This window comes from Mytilus trossulus, chromosome 1, assembly GCF_036588685.1.
Source record: "Mytilus trossulus isolate FHL-02 chromosome 1, PNRI_Mtr1.1.1.hap1, whole genome shotgun sequence".
Classification (NCBI taxonomy): Eukaryota; Metazoa; Mollusca; class Bivalvia; order Mytilida; family Mytilidae; genus Mytilus; species Mytilus trossulus.
Window position 1 is genome coordinate 12299633 of NC_086373.1, and position 22645 is coordinate 12322277.

At 30.4% G+C, this 22645-nt stretch overlaps 1 protein-coding gene across 4 annotated transcripts; it reads right to left on the reverse strand.

Annotated features, from left to right (window-relative positions):
* Window positions 1-1489: 1489 nt before the first annotated feature.
* Window positions 1490-21839, reverse strand: LOC134715431 (post-GPI attachment to proteins factor 6-like). Of its 4 annotated transcripts, none has more exons than XM_063577611.1 (13): window positions 21740-21839; window positions 20616-20784; window positions 20071-20269; window positions 19474-19598; window positions 18273-18538; window positions 13353-13600; window positions 12305-12525; window positions 11365-11516; window positions 10550-10728; window positions 8965-9234; window positions 8261-8471; window positions 7801-7844; window positions 1490-4176 (listed from the first exon to the last, which is right to left on the reverse strand). In XM_063577611.1, exons 1-13 carry the CDS (start codon window positions 21795-21797, stop codon window positions 4135-4137), a joined length of 2184 nt encoding a protein of 727 aa, XP_063433681.1. In that variant the 5' UTR covers window positions 21798-21839; the 3' UTR covers window positions 1490-4134. The 4 variants fall into 4 exon arrangements, with proteins under 4 accessions (XP_063433681.1, XP_063433672.1, XP_063433693.1 ...); XM_063577623.1 differs by lacking the exon at window positions 7801-7844 and adding an exon at window positions 5879-5935 and having other exon boundaries at window positions 4017-4176; XM_063577620.1 differs by lacking the exon at window positions 1490-4176 and adding an exon at window positions 5918-5935.
* Window positions 21840-22645: the final 806 nt, after the last annotated feature.

A 22645-nucleotide genomic window follows, 5' to 3' on the forward strand; every position in this document is an offset into this window, starting at 1 on the left:
TTGCCCCTCCATCTGTTTATTAAATTTGTTAAACAAAACATTTCCATAACAAATATCTCAACTGCTACTGAACAGAATTATAATATGAGCTGCAACGGATATACCACCTTATGCAAATGAATGAAAAAAAAATATACAAAGTTTCTGTAATTGTTTGAAAAATGAATTGATATAACAAAGAACCCTTCAAAACAGACTTATATTTATCTTTTTTTCGTATTTTAAATTTTCATAATCAATCAAAGTCTTATAAATGTATGTTTACATGTGCACTTGCATAAGGTCTATTTCTATCCACCATAGCTAATATGTTAAAACTGGACACTGAATGTAGGTGTAGGTTGGGAGCGCTTTTTAGATCTGTCATACACCTTCTGTTTATCTATGAAGTTTTCAATAAGTATTTGTATTGTGTGAGCACTTTTCAGTTCTGTCAGACACCTACTTCCTGTTTGCTGGTACATTAAATTACAATTGAGGAATATTCTTTACATAGCAACATGTACAGTCTTGTTGGATATTTCTTTCGTTAAATTATGTCAATTCGCTGGTACTTGTGGAGTATAAATTTGTAATGATTTCTTTGGATAAGGTGAACAATGAATTTGAGTGATGAATAATACAAATTTCCTGTAGGCTTATATGCAGAATTTATCTAAATCATGAAAATCAACAAAAAGAAAATCCGGATTTCACCACCCCAAAAAATTGTTACCTAGGAAAATAAAGGATTTGATAACAACGTTATCTTACTGATTTTCCTTATACCTTGCAAACAAAATGCATAGGAGATGTGAGTAATATGCCAATGAGACGGCAAACTATAATGACAACTAGTACTCTAAAGACATCTAGAGAACAATGTGCATTCTTCAACAAAACTGTAAATTTAAAAAAAAATAGCCTAATTGATTCCCCACACTCCACTCTGAAGTAACTGTTTTATAACAGTCAATGAAGGACTTTTTTGTGATATTATTGTTTCTGGGAGACTGTGCTCAGACACAATATTGCCCCTACATCCAAAGTGTTATTTTAAAATACAAACTTATAAGCATGGGATCACATAGGTCTATGGTTCACTGTAGAAAGAGTTGACCGGAGACGCTAAGCACCTCTTATTTAAGTATATACTGGGTATTCCAAAAATGACAAAAGTTCAACTTTCTCCCAAAAGAGCATATATCAATATAGATCAAAACCCTGACTTCATACACACCTTATACATAAAAAATGAAAAAAACAGCTAGCCAAGTGAAAACTTCTTAACCTTGAAACTGTAGGAGGAGTTGTGTAGAACAGCTATATACCTATAATGGGACAGATGGACAGATTGAAGGACAGACAAACAGGGGTAAAACAATATACACTAAAACCTTCAGTTGTAGGGGCATAAAAATACCTCAAATTCTTTTTGAAATGAATGCAGCATTTGATGGAATTATGTCCAATAAATATACAAATATACATGAAGTCTAAGAAAACAATATTTTATCAGTTTAACTATTTATTAGTTCATGAACAGTGCAATATATTAAATATCATACACAACAATTATGTCAACAATAAATAACAACAATAAACAATGATTAAAAAGTACATTTTACAGTGTGATGTCGGGAAAATACGAAAAATGGCATCCTCCTTGCCATGCACATTAAAAATTACCTTATATCTCCTTTAAAAATTAACTAATACAAATGGGAAGACAAAATAATTTATAACATCACCATACAAAAAACTTCTTATGAATAAACAAATAAATTGAATCAAAAAATATTATCTATATATACTATACGGTAATCCTTTTATCTAGTGATTCTACCAAAATAAGAAAATACTACTGAGATTTGTTCTATGCTATTATGTCTTTTTCAATAAAAGTGTGATATTTATGAATATTGTAAAAAATGCATTTTATAAGAATATTGGGATAAAATAACAACTACATAAGACATATACAAATAATAATATGAGAGTACCATACTAGGAGTACTTACATTCAAAAAGTGCAAGACCAATGCCAACTATAAGTATATCCCAATCAGACAGGGACAGTTATTTCATTACCTTATTTGTATTGTTAGATTTCAAATTAAAAGTATTCAATAACAAAAAAGTAATTATTAGTATTGATGCATAAAATGTGCAACCATAACATTCCTATACATCCAGGAAATTTGTCATTTCCCACAAAAACTACAAATTAAGTCTTAAAATATAAAATAGATGGACAAAAATTAGCCAACACTTATAAAATTACTTAAATTTATCATGTTTCATGTTTATGGACTGCATTTAATTTGTGTAAATATAATAAATAACAAATACAAATTGTATTATAAAAGTTGAGTTCAACAAATGAATGCCTCTAAATTTTCATGCCCCCTGGAAATGTAAAATACATGGAATGCAATATTTAACCATATTCAATATTTTAATAAATGTAAAGACGAAGGATTTATATAAACTTTCTGATGGAATTCCAATCCTCTGAAATTCATATGTTCTGGATGATAGATATTTTTCTTCTGAGTAGAGAAATTAAGGTGCTCAGCTAGCCCCATCACAATAAAAAAGTGTCTTGTACAAAATTCATACTCTGGCTTTAGAATTTTCTGATGTTGATTGGATTTCATAACCAAATGGATACTGGATAATTTTTACAAATAACTCTCATAACTCTACTCACTTGACAAATCTAGAGTGCTTTCTAATAAATCTTAAAATAAAAGCTGAAATTGTACTTGTTGCAAGACTAAAAATATTGTATATGTGTAGAATATATAGAATATTATAAAATAAAATCTAAAATTTAATTGTTCTTGGTATCTAAAAAAAAACAAGTTATAAAACTACATGGAGATTTAGATTCATCATTACTTCAGATTGAAATTGCACAATGTATAACATGAACTATTTGATGAAAAAACTATAAAAATAAATCATTATAAAAGACTAGAATATTCAGATCAACTTCATAAAATCAGATCTAGGATACTTAGACTTGTGAAAGGATTGACTGAAGATCGGTAGATTTTTTTTCAAAGGAACACCTTTTTGTGCACACAAATCAATGAACAACCTGCACTTGTAAGTGATGTGACCACCAAAGATTCAAAATTTTGACAAAATAAATTTAATGCTTCTTTAAAAATTGATTCAAGTTACTTAAATTTGTTTAATTGATACATATTAAAATGAAAAAGAATACATAAAGGATACATATGGCAAGAAATATCAATTCCCAAAAAATCAAACCCTTTAAAAAATGAAAACAACATGTTATAAATTTCATGAGTCCAAAACGCTGTTGTGATGTGATGGAAGGAGCGTTTATCTTATTAGTGTCATCACTTCCCCTAAAAAGAGAAGTCACTTCCCAATGATTCTGAAGCAGTTTGAACTCTGTGACATAAATACATGTATTGACAATATTCAGACTGTTTGATTTGATGAATAACAATTTGCTAGACATCCATTAAATGATCTACAGACCATCCTCATTTTAAGTACATATACCACTAAGTGCATTATTGTTAAAGATATAAGTATCATATAAACCACACAAGTGTTTCTTGTCAACTTTCTTACAATTTGTAGATGGTATTCTAATTACTTCCATCAATACCTTTTATCAAAATATTGTATATTCAGAAATTTGCAATGTTTTTGTTATTACAGCAACAGGGGAGATTTTGCAATAATGTAAAAAAAATCACATTCTAAAATTTATAGCATTTTTTGCATATAGAATTTCTTAAAATCACGATAATTCATCTGGCATTTTTGTCAATTTTCCAACAATCACAATAAATTTATGCATGCAAAAATTTCTGAATTACAGTCACCCAATGTCAAAACCAAAAATGCTAAGTTTGAAATCAAGTAAATCATAACTCAGATCAATTAAAGGTCAATTACTACAAGTAGTTTTATCCGAGCAGTTTTGATTAGCAACAAGTAAATTGTTCAAACAGATCTATCTAATTAAAATTCATCTGAACTGAGAATTGGTTACATCTATGGTTTTGTTGTAAAAGACAAATAATCATATAATAAGATTTTCTAGAGATTCTGTGTCTCTGAAGCTAGTGAGAGGTGTAGAATTGGGATCATCTGCTAAACAGCTGCTCAAACATTGTCTCCCTCCTTCGTTTGATCCAAATAGTGATTCTAAAAATAAATAAAAATAAAATTATCTCCCTTTAATTATTACTTCTGAGTAAAATTTTATAAACATGTATAATGAGTATTCTGTTTATCTGTGCATTTATTTAAATGTCAGATGCAAATTTGTAAAAAAAAAAATGTAAGAAGATACAGAGTTCAATGAGATGACAGTGTGAAGGCTGTAAAGCCAGTCAAGGTCGTTAAAAAAAACAACCAAGTTCAAATGGACAACTTCTTCAACAAATAAGCTCAAATGAAAAATATAATGAGGTATTAAAGCATTCCTGAAAATATAATTAGCACAAAAATTATGAAATAAGGACAAAACTGATTTTTTGTTTTCAATTTGATTAACCCAAATGTCTTAAAATCATAAATAAAATTGTTGTGTTTATCAGTATGTAACCAATAAATTGTACATTTTACTTTATATGACTGCAAAAAATTTCCCACACAAATCTATATCATAGTGCCATGGTTCTAAAGGAGAAATGAAAAATGTGTCCTATTTCTAATTTTTTACCTGCATAAATATGTTACTATTCAAAGTGGTATTACACCCTAAAACAAACTAAAAAAGATATATTTTCAATCCTTTGTCTTTATTTGTCCTCTTTTTAAATTTTATTCCAATCAAACCAAAGAAATCAAGACACCATCTGAAAACCTTTTAAAACATAAACCATTTTAGTTACAGAAACCTTTTTCTGTGACCTATGGACCCTTAAACCGTTAGGGGGCTTTCTCTCTACCCTATTTATTCCATCTGTATTAAAGTAAAAAGTTGCATTCCAATCAAGCAGATGTTACTATAATTATTATCCTTAAACAATTTTTATAAAAATGTAGTCTCATATCAGAAAGTGTGCCATATCATTTCTCATAGAAATTTTTCTATTTTATACAGAATCCAAAAAAATATTATTTTTCTCGTATGGGTTCTCTAATCCACATCTCAAAGGGAACTAGCATACACACTTTTTTTTCTCTAATCCACATCTCAAAGGAAACTAGCACAGAAACATCACACAGAAAACAAGAATGGGTCCTCAGTACACGAATGCCCCACTCGCACTTTCATTTTCTATGTTCAGTGGACCGTGACATTGGGATAAAAACTGTAATTTGGCATTAAAATTAGAAAGATCATATCATAGGGAACAGGTGTACTAAGTTTGAAGTTGATTGGACTTCAACTTCATCAAAAACTACCTTGACCAAAAACTTTAACCTGAAGATGGACGAACGGACGGACGAACGGACGCACAGACCAGAAAACTTATGCCCGTCTTCTATCCTAGGTGGGGCATAAAAATCAAAAATAGTTTATCATCCTTCAGTGAGAGTAACTGTTTACAGTTTCGCTGTTGAAGTAAATCATGCATATAAATTAAGTCTTATATATAGGATATACTGTTTTTACTATGAGTAATTGAATTTGTGCCCTCTATGGAGTCTGAATACAAGCAATATAGATTTCTATGACAATAAATACAATAAATAGATATTCAAATGTAGTCAAACATAGATATTAAATTGCAGGATAAGACAATATGTAAATTATATGGAAAAATACAAAACTCATTTGCCAGTCAGGGAAAATTCTTGTACATGTAAGTTTTATTAACTGATAAGGGAAGTTAATTGAAAAGAAAATTTAATCATGACGAATTTACTGATACATGTACAAGAAAATATTACTTACATCTTCAAGTATATAAAATTTATGTGTATAAGTTGTATCCCTGACTGTATGTACTCACTATAAAACAGAAGAAAAGTTTGTACCAATAATAAATGATATATTTTCAAACAAATGATGCATAAGGCAGCATTATTCAAATATAATTCATAGGTTGAGAGTCATTTGATGGTATTAGGTAAAGGAGATCATCAAATAAAGTTTTGCAGAATCTATAAGGTTTCATTGAAGAAATTTCGTTCCAAAAAGTCTATTTCAAATTACTGACATTGTTTTTAATCTTATATCAATTTGGAAAAGGGAAACAACTCCTAGGGTAAACTGCTTACCTGTTAATTGAAAAATTCAAAACTAATTGAAAGAACTTTACTTTGCTGTAAAATTTTGTAACATATTTTGTAAATCTGATTAAAAGAAGAGTTCCTCTATCTGGTTTTGCTTTCTGTTTGGACAACTTTAATATCAATCAATCAAATTTCTGCCCTCTAAATTTTTGAAGGTGTTTATCGTTATTACAATAAAGAAGAAATATATATCCCACTTTTATTTCACTGTTCAAACATTTCTATAATACAAGAATGACTGAATAACGATAATAAAACATTTTTGTTTTGAATGGTTATGAAATATGAAGTATCATTTGTAGATTTACATTTCATAAACTAGTAGACATTTTGGTAAGGACACCATAACAAGCTTTTTTGTACACAAGGTATGCAGGTTTGAATATTAACAAAGCTTTTAACTAGCAGAAATAGAACAGAATTAGAAAAGAAAGGATGTCTTCATTCACCTTTATTTATACTTTCCATTGAGAAATACAAAAGTAGTTGTATTTATGCATCTTATATGTCATGCAGGCAACGATAAATAAAATAAACTATACTAGCTTACAACAGCTTGGATTCAGGATTTAACTGAAAAGAATTTTTTTTAACAAGACTACTTTGTGCCTCTTATTGTAGAAGCCAGCAGTGCCAATCTTTCTTTATAATACCCTGTGCCCTATTTGCAACTGATTTTGATGTCCTGTTCTTATTTCAAGCTGTCTTGATTTTTTTTCATTGGATCTGTAACTGCAGGTCAGAGAATAAGGTTGGGATTGTAACTTAAATTATCAATAATAATAATGCTTATGGCTGATACCTGATTGGATCAGATTTTGCTACTTTACTCAATAGGATGTACCGGTACTTAGGTGAGGTTTTGGAATAAGTGTCAAATATTCGGATTGCTTGTTGTTTTTCCATACGATACAGGTAAAATATTTTGCCCCATTTATCTTTTAACATAAGACTTAATAGCCCATAAAAGGTCATTTGACAAAATTTAAGCAGATTCTTCACTTTATTTCTTTTGATTTGAGACCCAAATAATATCAATGCAAATATAAGGTAAAAGTCTGAGTCAGCCTTTTCCCGCCATACTTCAAAAATCAAATATCTCGATAAGTAGCTTCATGACCTATCAATATTTTTAGCTAATTTGATCCTTAACTAATACTCTTCCAACTTTAAGTATCAATTTTGAATTCTTAATTATTTTTTTTTTCCTTAGATCACCTAAGTACATCCTAAAATATGTCTAGTTGTTTCAAGTTAAATGATACAGTGCTGGGTATATGAAATTTGTGTAGCATTTAAAGTCATATCAAAAGTAAACAAAGGTCATTTACCAATAGAAATTTGAAAGTAAACAATTTTTCAAATATATCAGCAAAGATTTCAACTTATTATTATCATAATTATATTCAATTAGTTTTTAAAAAATGTACTAGTTTATTGAAGGTAGCTGTCCAAATCAAGGGACATTTAGTGGTTGCAAGGATCACAAAAGGTTTCTTGGGCTAAGTAATCTAAAAAGTGATTTTTGAAGTATAATCCTGAATCCAACAATATTACACAGAAAGAATATTACTGGTATACCATAGATTTGAATGCATTTTTTTCGTCATCAATGTCATATTTTCCTGTAAGAATATTCAAGTTTTACACATTTACAGTTGGACACATTGTGTCTCAAGTATTTGGATTGTAAAATAAGAAGTAACAACTTATTATTCAGATTAAACAATTTGGAAGTTTGTAATACAGATTTAACATTATCAAGGATCCGTGAAAAGGAGGTCAAGGTGAAATGAACTCTGACAAATTGACATGTAATAATAGACAGATTTAAAATCCAAAAAAAATTAATGTGACCAATGAACCATGAAAATGAGGTCAGTAGTAGGAATTTGGTGGAATTAAATGTAAACATGAAACTTTAATCACTTACTGATGATTTGGCTGACTGAACTTTATCAAGAAAATCAAAAAGCAAAATAAAACAATGCTTACTGGAAGCTACAATCACACTTTGTCTTATAATATACATTAATCATACCTTTTTTCTTGGGTTTAGGTGGTAATAAAAACATGGTGCAAGTAGCCATTAACATATGCCATACACTATGTGTGTATTTGTAATTTTGATTGTTCTCAGCAAATGCAAATATACATAGACCACCTCCAGCTAACAGTAGTCCTGGCAACAAGCATAATAGATATCGCTTGCATGGTGGGTAGCATTTATGCCTTCCATAACATTTTCTGGCCTATAATAAAAAGAGATAAAGGCAAATGTTTCTTTTGAAAATTTCATATAATTGAATTATAAGTCTAAAACATTTTTTGGGGGGGAGATCTTTATAATGGTATTACGGGAAATATTCTAATAAAATTTTGTTCAATTTCAGTGTTGTATCCTGCTTCCATTTGCAGCATTTTAATTGCATAAACTCAACACAAAATGCATAGAACATATCTGACGTCCTTTAAATTCACATATTTCTTTGTTTTGTATTTCTTTAAACTTATGTTAGCTAGTGTTGAGAACTTGGAATGAAAAAAACACCACTTTCAACTTTATTTTTATCTACAAAATGTAATAAAATGTCTCCATGCCAAAACATTCTCGACCAGTATTTTTAAATAAAAATATATCTGCAAATTCTAAAATTTCTGCACATGTGACAGCATCGTCTAGGTTTAAAAAAAAAATATTGTGAAGAATTCACAAATCAACTGCATAATTTGACTAGATCATACCCATGATATAGCTATAAGAAGAGCTCCTAATGCCCCTGGTACTACAAACATGTACAGACTGGTCCTTTCTAACTCTATACCCATGGCTATAAGTAATGGTCCAGCTGTATATAACACACTCCTAATGGTACGAGGTAGTTTTGTCAAGGCTATCAGTGTCACCCATATAGATGTCACTGATCCCAGGAAATCGCAGAAACTGAGGACACCAAGATTTATTATACAATACTTGTACTCATCTGATCTACCTCCATCACAGGCATGGTAAAACTAAAATAAATGAAAATAACATCATTACTTTAGTGCTTAAAGTACAATCAAGGTCATAATAATGTATGTTCATTGTGAAATATTGACACAATATCATAGTCTTCATGTAAAATAAAAAAGATACAATTAAAGACTACACTGATTTTTATTCAGATAAAATGCTTTTTATTCTATGAAGCACTGAACACATATAGCACAATAGCTTAATGAATAGGAATGGTAAGGCCTCTTTTTTTCCTTTTTTTAATAGAAATCATTTTTGTGTAAGTCAGTGGCTGATATCCAGCTTTTCCAAAAACATTGTGTAAAATGAAAATAAAAAGTAGTGTTGTCAAATCGACATTATTTAGAAAACTGATGACTCAAATGATCTTGCACTGAATTACTGGTATGAAAGTTAATGTCTACCATACTTTATTCTGAATAAAATTGAGAAAGGAAATGGTGAATATGTCAAAGCGACAACCACCCGACCATAGAGCAAACAACAGCCGAAGGCAACCAATGGGTCTTCAATGCAGCGAGAATTCCCACACCCGTAGGTGTCCTTCAGCTGGCCCCTAAAATATGCATAATAGTACAGTGATAATGGACGTCATACTAAACTCCGAATTATACACAAGAAACTAAAATCATACAAGACTAACAAAGACCAGAGGCTCCTGACTTGGGACAGGCGCAAAATTGCGGCGGGGTTAAACATGTTTATGAGATCTCAACCCTCCCCCTATACCTCTAGCCAATGTAGAAAAGTAAAAGAATAACAATACGCACATTAAAATTCAGTTCAAGAGAAGTCTGAGTCCGATGTCAAAAAATGTAACAAAAGAAAATAAATAAAATAACAATAATACATAAATAACAACAGACTACTAGCAGTTAACTGACATGCCAGCTCCAGACCTCAATTAAACTGATTTAAAGATTATGTCTTCATCATATGAATATCAGGTACAATCCCTCCTTTAGGGATTTAGTATCATACTATCATAAAATATATGAGAAGAACATAACCCGTGTCATGCCAACAACTGTTTTTTTTAAATGCATGATTATATATGTATTGTGGTGTATCGTTACATCCTTTCCTAGATCATCATGACTTTTGCTTATGTCTACATGCGACAGGTACAACCATACAGGAGGAAGATTTTTTTTTCAAACCTCAATGCATATCCCATCATCTAATATCCAATGGAAACAACCTTTCCACTTTCCTTCAAAATCAAATATTGTTCTAGAAATTTAGTTTATAAAGAATTTTATAAAAAAAAAGCATGCATTAAATCTTGAATATAATATTTCAGACACTTACTGCAGAAAAGAACATTGTATAGAAGTATACAAATGCTTCAACGTAATGTGTTCTGTAAAGGGCCAGAATAACAGCTGGTATAAACATCACATGACTGACTGTCAGTAGTATTAACTCTGTTAGCTGTTCATGTCCTGGTATTAGGTCAGATCCATCATTACAGGCATAACCAGACCAACCTGCAATACAAATAACAACCATAACAACTGGTCAAAATTTTAATGGTTGTCAATTATTGTTCTGGAAACAGCAAAACATCAAGTTTGTTCAAATACATTACTTTGTATCAGATATAGAAAAAAAGGTCTATATATTTACTATCTGGCAACAAGCAAAGACTTAAATAGCCAAACATGTATTTAAATTTCATTTTTTACAAGGATTTATTTATTATAGATTATCGTTAATCATCTAAACGAGATTGATTTTCTACCGTGAGCTGGGATTAATAAATCCTTGTAATAAATCAAAACCAATGATAACCTGTTTATTGCTATTTTACCTATGATGACGGTCGTCAATTTCATGTCAATTTCGTTCCTGCTTAGTTTCTAGCGATAATTTTCCATCTCAAGCGAGTAGCATGACATGAAAAATTATCACAAAAAATGATCAAAGGAAAAATGCACAAAATAGCGATAATAAAAAATATCATATTTGCTGATTTATAAGATATTAAGCACTGTAACAACATTTTGACTTTAAAATTTGGAAAGTATCACAAGTGGTTTTTGTTTCTCTGCACATAATGAAATCAGCTATAAATTATAAGATGACCGTCCAAAAAAACTCTACATTTGTAGTTAAGTACATACCTCCTTGACAAACACACGTTGATACCAGTAGCCTCCCTTGTAAGTAGACAGCACAACTGCCTTTGTCATTACATCTGCCTTCTACACATCTATCAGATTGTATGTCTAATGATACATTGGCTGTTCTGTTTCCACATGACACAGCTATTACGCTAAAAAATAAGATTTTAAACATAAATGACAACTGTCCTTATCATTTTTTTATTTTATTTTAGTTCACCAAAAGCTTAATAAAAAAACTCAAATGATGGAATAATGCTTAGATTGTAAAACTTATTTAAAGGGACTGAAGCAGCCTTTATCATCAGTCCTATTATATTTTCCATTTAGATTTTTTGATAAACTCTCAATAAAGTTTGAACTGATTGACCAGTTACCACTTTTAATATGACAGGTGCCACTAGGATCTGTTTACCTATCTGAAGCACATGACATCACACCAGCTTTTGCTGTGGTTTGTCACATGTTGCTGTTTTTACTTATGAGGTTTGAATGTCCTCTTTGTATCTTCTGCTTAATTTTGCTTCACAAGAACATTGCTTAATGCATGTATGATGTTTGCTTTGGGTGATTATATAACAGTTTTTAATATTGCATTTCTCCCATGATTTACAAATGTATACCATTCTTAATTATCAGACATCTAATCCAAATTTTACCAATAATCTTGTGCTTCAACTTTTCTTGAATAAATATACAACTGCCAGTGAGTCAGTGTTCTCCCTAGGGCCTTTTTGCATCATGGTAATGTGATGCTATAATCTTAAACGTGATGCTATCTGAAGTGGGTTTCTTATACATTATGTTATGGATTTGATGCTATAATTTTTAGAAACAAGATGATATTTCAATTTCTCCTGTTTACCAGGATGCTAAATAAAATATCTAGGGAGAACACTGCGAGTGAATTATTGGAACTTATAGTTTATGTTTCACAAACCTTGTATTAGTGTCAGAAATAAAACATGACATAGACAGTGTTGTGAACCATGTGCCTGCTTTAGGGTATGGAACAATGACACTATCTTGTAACACAACAGATGTACTGGTGTTGACTGACAGCTGGGCTGCACTGGGTGGACAGTCACTATTCACTGATCTTTCTGGCATCGTCCTATGAAGACATGCTCTTACCAAGATTTTAACATCTGTGTCTTTTACCTATAAATTAAAAAAATCTAATTTTCAACCAGCTTAAAGTTGAGGTTTGGCAGATTTCTGGCCAATAAGGAACATCAATGATTTCATTTACATATTGTCCCAAATAGACCCTAAATGATGGCAAGAGCTCACACTATCCTTTTGGATCATTAACCTAAAAAGATATATAACTTAATCATATCTTGTATAATTAAGCATGCACCAGTTGGACAGAACTGCATCAGCCATCTTGCGGTTGAGTGCTCCTCTCAAGTGCAGAAGGTAGTGAAATCAATTTACAATTTCTGATTCTAAATGAAAAGAAATTATGGTAAATTTATTGTTCTTACACTAATAATAAAATAGGGTCAATTAATTAGTTTACAGCTAATTTCCCAATACATGTACTTGTAGATTAAGAATTTGGTTGGCTCTCTTGCTTTGTTTTTATTAGCATTTGCTCAAGCATTGTAATTCAAATTGATATCTGCAAACAAAATAAGAAGGCAGAGTGAAAACCTGTATAAGTTAAATTTGATTATCTGATAATGTATACAGGTTTGACTCCACCTATTTATATTGTTAGCAGATGACAATCTTAATTGCAATGCTTGAGCAAACTTTTACACAAATAAAACAAGCAAACCAACCAAAGTCCTAAACTCCAAGCTTTTGGAAATTTGCACAAACTCCATTTTTTTGTGTATCTTGATGAAAAGAAATTTTCCACACTGCCACATTGTTAAATGTTAATATAATTAACAATCTGAAATATTTGGCCACTTATTGAGTATGGAAATGCCAACTTTTACACACTCTAGTTGACCTGCAATTGTTGTCTAACTTACGTTTGGATCAGCTAAGACGATGACTTTTAAGACAACAGATCCACCATTATCTATTCCACTTTTGATTTCATATGGAACAATTAACGTGGAATTCTCTGACAAAATATAAGGTTTGTCTACTATTGTACCATTTCTAATGTACATGTACTTTGTTTTAAAGACTGTTTGGTACTCTTGTCTATCCATTAGAGGGTACATGATACAGGAATCATTCAACATACCCGAGGTCAGGTCTTGTGATTCACACCCTGTAAACAAATGCAAATACATGTACCATTTGTATATAAATTGAAGTAAGATTTCAAAAGTATGTTTAATTGACCTTGACATGTTTTGAACGTGTTGTTAATAAAGGTAAGTAATGGCAAAAAACTCAAGAACATTTTCAATGGTTTGTATGCTTTACTTTGAGTCAATGCTATAATATGTTGGCAAGAGACGAAGTTGCTGGCCTATTGTTAAGTAAAATGGTGCTAAAATGTTATAAAAATAAAATAGTATAAAAATAGACTGAACTTAAACGTAACTAGTTCACAACAGTCAAATTCTGAAATAGAATCACATTTAAAATTTAACAAACTTTTGATTTGCTTCTTGAATAACATTTTTAAACAAAAGTTAATAAAAATACTGACTTTGATGTATACCTAAAATATTCATAATTAAATTTATCATTTTGAATGTATCAAATTTTAACACTCAACTAAAAGTAGATGTATTTTAAAAATATAAACGTCTACTAAAGTTTGTATCTATACTACTAAAGAAAGAGACTTATTTCATTGAGGTGCATCTCCTCTCAAACCATACAAAGTTGGAAATATTTGTGATATGACATATAAATGTAGTTTTTTCTACTTCCTAAAGTTTTTTTTACAAAATAATACTATTCGGAGACTGTTATTGATCTAAGTCTTATATGATCTTATAGGATTTCATGCATTCTCGGTTGACATACTGCTTACCAAATTTACAAACTCTTTTTTTCAACGTTTGCCTTTTTTGTATTGCAATTTTTCAGCATCTTCTAGTTATATTAATGTTAATAATATATAGAGTGGATATAATATAGCAATAATGCACTAGAGGTTGTTATATCAAGCTGAAGTACTAATACCATAATTTTAATGCTTTATATATATTGAATCTAAATACTTACTTATGATGGAATTATTAATTGTAAAAAGAGCAGGCATGCTAAAAAATTGAAGTGTAACAAAGTCATGTATTTTTGGTAAAAACAGTTGATAGGTATAGATGAGGTTAAAACTGTGAGGTCTTTCATGAACATTCATAGAAGAAAAACCGTAGAAAGCTAGCATAAATTTGGTTTTTCTTTTAAAAAAAAATAAGAAGAAAGCAGGAATTTTGATGTCATAACAGCATTTGATAAGAGCTTATTCTATGTATATACCGCCGGTAAGACATGTTTATTCAAGAAACACCATATGATGCATTTCTGTAGCACATGATAGAAACTGAAACATGACACACGAGCACTCCTCATTTGGTCATGAGGCATGCAGTGATACAGACCCTTTTCAGGTTTCCCTGGAATGCTAGGAAGTTTTCAGTTTGAGTTTTGGATGCTGACATAGAAAGTCATACATTAGTTTTATCGAAAAAAGTAACAAATTATGGTTATCAAAGTTTAACATTGACTAAATGGTTTGTTTATTACATTTCATTTGGACTAAAAACGTCTCTGTCTTTGTATATATATGGAAGTAACAACTGAAAGAAACTTTGTGTCTTAAGGAGGCTCGCGGGTATAAAATTTTCAGAAAAAAATCAAACGTTTATTATTCATTACAAATTTTATTAATTACCGTAAGAAGTTGTTACTTTACCATATGGTACATAAATTATTCCAAAAAATCAATACATGTTGGCCCCAGGTGATTTTTAAAATGTAGATATCATTGAAAAAGCTCCAAATTATCTCCCTTTGGTGCAAAAATGCCATTTTTTGGCATTAAAATTTAAATAACTTTTTTAACTCATCGGTGACCTATAGTTTTTATTGTTATTTTCGAAAAAGCTGTACATAAACTAAATAATTGTAAAATTTTAGCCATTTCTGTAATTTAGTTCTTTTTTAATTTCTATATTACCGCTTTTTCTCCTATTAGTTCAACAGAAAAAAAGGACATTAGCAAAAATGTATGCTTTTTTCGAAGGCAGATTGTGAGCGTAAATGAACGGTGACCCCATTTTTTTATTTCATTTTTCTATTAGGTATAAGATAAAGTTAATTTATAGACAAATATAGCGAAATCTTATATTAAATAAAAAAAATGATTTAGACCCGCGAGCCCCCTTAAACTGTTTATAATTTCCACAGATTAATTAGAGATTCGACAGAAACATTTACATGTATCTAATTCATTAATCATGGCTTCCAGATGCAAGTCAAGTAGACATCCATATTCAAATAGTCAATTAGCCTTAAATAATCAAAACAATTGACTTATTGTTTCATATTCTGCTTTTGTTTAAAATAATACATATTATTAGTTACACAGTGTGTAATGTCCTAATACGAGAATTTATCGGGTCAATAAAATCCGTATTAGGACAATTGAACACTGTGTAACGAATTTATCCTGATTTTGATATATTACATATTATTATATTTAAATTCAATATAATGACAACATCAACCAAATATATTTTAGATATTTAATCTAAAACTGTGAAAAATTAAAATATTAGGACTATGAAGCAACTCATTTAAAAAAAAATTATTAGGTCAATGGTAGAAGGGAGATAATCCCAATTGACTTAATAAATAAGGGAGATAATTCCTATTGACGTAATAAAAAATTGTACTGAAATTTATTAGGACAATATCAGCCAATCAAATTGCGAGAAATTACTCTAAATCAGGATAAATACATATATATGTATAATATTTCAGGTTTAAAATATACATGTACATTAAAACTTTCAGCATTAAAAACCTTTATCAACTCTTGTCTTTTGTGATTGATTTGGTTATGAATATATTAAAAGCAAATATGTTATGAGGGTGGATAAAGTAAATGCAAATATGTTATGTAGGTGGATATAGTCAATACAAATATGTTCTGCAGGTGGATACTGGTAGGTGGATATAGTCAATATAAATATGTTCTGCATGTGGATACAGGTAGGTGGATATATTCAATATAAATATGTTCTGCAGGAAGGTGGATATAGTCAATATAAATATGTTCTTCAGGTGGATACTGGTAGGTGGATATAGTCAATATAAATTTGTTTGGCAGGTGGATACAGGTAGGTGGATATAGTCAATATAAATATGTTCTGCAGGTGGATACAGGTAGGTGGATATAGTCAATATAAATATGTTCTGAAGATGGATACTGGTAGGTGGATATAGTCAATACATGTATAAATATGTTCTGAAGGTTGATATCTGTAGGCGGATACAGTCAATATAAATATGTTCTGAAGGTGGATAACTGTAGGTGGATATAGTCAATATAAATATGTTCTGCGTGTGGATACAGGTAGGTGGATATATTCAATATAAATATGTTCTGCAGGTGGATGCAGGTAGGTGGATATAGTCAATATAAATATGTTCTGCAGGTGGATACTGGTAGGTGGATATAGTCAATATAAATATGTTTTGCAGGTGGATACAGGTAGGTGGAAATAGTCAATATAAATATGTTCTGCAGGTGGATACAGGTAGGTGGATATAGTCAATATAAATATGTTCTGAAGATGGATACTGGTAGGTGGATATAGTCAATACTTGTATAAATATGTTCTGAAGGTTGATATCTGTAGGCGGATACAGTCAATATAAATATGTTCTGAAGGTGGATAACTGTAGGTGGATATAGTCAATATAAATATGTTCTGCATGTGGATACTGGTAGGTGGATATAGTCAATATAAATATTTTCTGAAGGTTGATATCTGTAGGCAGATAAATTAAATGTAAATATGTTCTGTATGTACATATTTACTGTAAGTGGATATAGAGAGGAGTGCTCATTTTCGCCATATCTTTCCATGTTTTCTACAGTTTATGTTTCAGGTCTATATGTTTTTGAAGTATACTGATATTTCTAAATGAAGATAACTTCAAATGCAAAATATTCTTATAAAGCTTGAAAACATATTTGTTTGAAATAATAATCTGAAAAGTTAAATTAAAGGGTGTTTGAAATTGCCTGATGTTTTGTCAATGGGGGACACATATTCACCGTTTTTATACATCTATTTAAACCCAAATATCTGCAGCTTTTAACAATATTTTTCATATCTATTTCATTATAGATGGCAATAGCAGACATTTTAAAGGTGCACAGAACTGAAATTTGGGGCAATCAGGCAAAGATTTACTAAGAAAAACTTCTTTGAAATCATGGTTTTATTCAGGAAATTGGCCGAAAATCGTTGTCCGTTTTTTGGTCCTTTGCGGTAAGTGCCGCAATTTTGTTGTAGTTTAAAAAATAATCATATTTGTTATAAAAATCTAAGTTACCGGCATATTTCTTCCATTTCAGCCATGTTTTGAAGTATTTACACCTCAAAATTATAAAAGGGCGAAATTGTGTCCCTGGCGAATATGCACACCCCACTCTAGTCAATATAAATATGTTCAGAAGGTAGATATTTGTAGGCAGATACATTAAATGTAAATATGTTTTGTATGTGAATACCTGTAGAAAGTGTAGGTGGATATAGTTAATGTACATTTTTACTATAGGTGGATATATTAAATGAAAATATAAAATTTGTTCTGTGAGTGGATATATTTTAGGCAAATATGTTCTGTAGGTGAATATATCCAAAGCAAATATGTTCTGTAGGTGAATATATAAAATGCAAATATGCTTTTTAATACAATATGACGAATACGTTTTGCCTTAATGTATGAACTGTCATCGGAATACTTACTAGAGGTTGATATATTAAATGTGAATGTAATATCATCAGAGGATGTAAACATGACATACTGATGACCATACTGGTATAATACGGGAACAGTGATAATACATTGATCTGTATCATTACACATATATCTGTTGTCATAGTGATGTAAATCTGGTACCCCTTGACCTCTAGTTATCACATCAACTAAGCAGCTCACTGGACTACCTGTAGCATTGGTACAACCAGAAACCAGTACATGGTAGGCTGAAGTAGTTTCTAAAATGTTAAACCTGAAAAGCAAAAAGTAGTAATATTTATCAACTTTATTTTCAGCCTTATAATGGCCTGTAAGAAAATACAAAATACTATTTTTCCACATTTGACATTTTTAATCTACTGTACAACCTTTGTGTACATGTAATCAATTCTAACCCTTATAGAATGAAATTCAAACAGTGTGGCTGTGGCCATTGATTGACACATTAAATTCATCCATTGACTAGGACAATTTAGGTGAACGTTTGTATGTAACAACCACTGCTCACTATGCACTTTTAAAAGACTCTTAAACTAAGGGGTCACCAAAGGTTCTCAACACCTTAATAAAGTAATTCGAAAGATAAATCAGAAATAACACGATGTTTTGATTTATATCAATTATATAAATCAAAACATAAAGATTATTCCTGATTAATTTTTCGAATTATTTTATTATTAAAGGCATTTAGAAACCTTTGGTGACCCCACAGTTTAAATGTCTATCGTAGGTACGTCGTGAACAGTGGTCGTTATAGAAAAACGTTCACGTAAATTGTCCCGGTCAATGGATGAATTTAATATGTCAATCAATAGCCACAGCCACACTGTTTTGAATTTCATTCTATACTAGTCATGTTACTGGCATAACTGTTGAAGTTGATATCAAACAGATTTGTGTCTGTAATTTCAAAACAGAGATGAAGTCAGCTTACTTTGGGTAGTAAAAATAAAAACAGCAGATTTTACAACCTAAATTATTCAAACAGATACAAGTTTATTATGGAATGAATGCTGATGAGTTGCAGAGCAACTATGGTTACTGTTTAGTAGACTATGATCATTTTGTACTTTCTCACTTATATTACAGCAATAATAATCTATTTTACAAAAAAAACTTTAGTGTATATATCTTTCTACAGACAAATCACCAAATACTACACATTTAACAAATGGAAGAATTCAATACCTATATATGACTGGTTTAGAGATTATAACTTGATAGTTATGGTATAAATGTATACTGTCTATGTTGCTAAGAACTGTTGAAGTCAATTCTACATTCAATCTGTAATAACAAGTTGCAAACAAACCCTGAAAAAAAAAGAAATCGATGTATCAACATATTTCTAATATATATGATACACACAAAAGAATCATTTTTGAGCCATATTCTATTTTGATAACATGAAGATTTATTTTTGCCGATACAAGTGATATGACTTGTGTTTTGTTTTGTATCAAAACTTAAGTTTAATAGAAAGAGCAGGTCTTGCATTAATAAACTACCTTGATTAGCCATTTAATTTTCTGAAGAGTGCCTGAACCAAGTTACTATTGTTACACACTTTGTCCATTTTTCCAGGAGCTGACATTTACATTGGTACAAGTGATTCATACATTGTACATTGATTTGTTTAATAACCATAAAACCTCAATTAATATGTTATTGTCTAGGTGTAAACTATCCTGTTGTTGACTGGCAACCTCTTTGACCATGTGATTGTCTCCCTTTTATCAGTTTGGATTATGCCTAAAAATCTAAAACACAGTGCTTTAAAATTACCTTTGGTCTTAGTTTAGTATCTTTATCAGGGATATACGCAATAGCAAACCAATCACCAGGAAGTGGGCGTGTCAGATCTACATGTGTTGTCTTATTATTACTCTGAATATTAACCTCCTGTACGTCACCTCTATCCAGGTAATAGTTTACTGGAAATGTTTCATTTTTACCTAATGGAAGACTACCATACTGTAATTGTCTGCAAAAAAAAAAGAATTTACATAGAAAATATTGAATACTGTATTATACACAATCTGGCATATCAATAGGTACCGTTAAGCTTAAAGGCAACTGTTCCTTTACAAATATTTTTTGTAAAATCAGGGTTGTAACGAACTTTATACCTCAATACAAATTTTTCTCACCTCTCCCTCATTTTCTTCTATGGCAGGACAAAAATCGTATAATGATGTTCTGCACCACATATTCATGATATGTTTATATGTATGTACATTACATTGTATATGTCAGGCACACATAAATGTAAGGTTTTTAATGAATATTTTAATGATATCTGGATAACTGTTAAGACATTTTATACATACATTTGTACTTTCCTGGTATCACAACTATCTGGAACATGACTTGAACGGAATGTTATTTTAGCATTCTTGGCATCTTGAGGTACAGAGAACATGTACGGCAAAACATTTCTAAATGATGAGTATTCTTGTATATATCCAGTTTCATACAAGATTGATGATAATGAAAAACCTTAAATTAAAAGTAAAACTATTATAATACAATAATTACATATGATTTAACATTTGTGGATAATGTTAAGTTTCAAGGTTCCTTATTCAGTGGCTGGGTGTTACCTTTCATTGTCAGTTTTAATCTTGCGTCGATATACAGTACATGAAGATAGAATTGTAACAAATCAGCTGAAATATATATTGTAAAGGATCCTACATATGTATATGCAAAGTCAGCCATGCCTGCTGTATTAAGAATATTTTTTAGGTGTAAAAACATCCATCCTTTACAGCATCTTATCTAATCTTATCTTTAGAAGTTACAATCTTTGACGATTCTGATTTGGCCACCCATAGAATCCCTATTGACAAAGGATCTGGAAATGACAATTTTTGACAGTCATAACCTTACTAAACTATTCATGCTATTAGTCTAAACTAGTCCAAATAACTTTGATGTCTTGCAAGACTATTTTTTTGTTCTGCAACACCTTCCTACAATTTTTTTGAAGAAAAAAAAATAGCCTTGCAAATCGTCTAAATTATTTAGTCCTAAACTAAAGATTTCTAAAATAGATGCCATTGATTGGCATAACAGGATAAAACATTCAGTGCCAGTGGATAGCTGTTGGATAACATTGCATTACATTACATGTACATAATAAATTGCTGACTTCCTGGAATCAAAGCACACCCATATAGTTTCCCTAAGAAAGCATCACACTTAGGGCAAAGTTTTTTTTTAGAAATATGTTATTAGCCAATCTACATCCGAGAAGAAAACTGATCCAGGGATAATAATGATCATCTGTTATTGAAATTGAAAAATGTCAACAATCCAAAAAAAAAGAACTATTTTACTATTTTTCTATCTAAAAATACAACAGTTCCATAGTCAGTGCGTCGTTATTGTGATAAGCACAATAATGGAATATTCTTTTTTACATTATTTATCTTCTATTCAGTAAGCTTACACAACGGGAAGCTGTATAATAAACATATTGTTATCAGTGTTTTTCGTAGCAACATCATTAGCAATCATTGGGTTAGGGGAAAGCAACGAGTATTATGTTTTGAGAACAGAAGTAACTAAATACCACTCGGTAAGTAAACATTTCATGGTATGCAACGTACAACTTATATAAATTGCATACGTTTTTTGGACAATTAATAATCCTTTTTGAATTCAACTCGAATTTTCAACTTGAAATAAAAAAATATATCATTGATAACTATGCTTTAAGATACTTACCGTGTATCATGTATATGTGTGTATTTTTGTTTATGCTTTTTTATGATGAGGGCCCCAGAGAAGATTAGTTATATAGCTAATTATATAATCCTCTTATTGTTGTGAACTATAAACCAAGCCATATCTTTGACTATAATATTGATGATTTTTCTTTTATCAGGTGTAGTTATTTAAAAAAGAAACAATGCATAAGGAAATCTTTCCAAACAAAAAGATGGCTAGAGGGGTCGATTTTAGAAGCAGAAATCCATTGTTTGGAGAAGTCCAACCAGTTGTGTAGTGAAGACAACACTTTTAACTGAGAAGGAAACTAGATTTGGGAAGGATTCTTATAATAAGTAATAAAGACACATACACAGCTACTTTTGCATAGGTACTATTTCTGTACTAAAAAATGCAGTACTAGAAATTTACTTTTAATATCTAGTTCTATTTCTTTACTTTAAAACTATTGTAATATTTAGATACTTGTATTTTACAGTACTTGATTTGTAAATCATAAATTTAAGAGATTTAAAATAAACAAAATTTCAAAATGCTGTAAATGTAACTGTTACATAACCAAAAATCTGTAGTACCTAAATTTCAAGTACAAATAAAGTGCTGTAAAATAAAGGTACCTAAATAT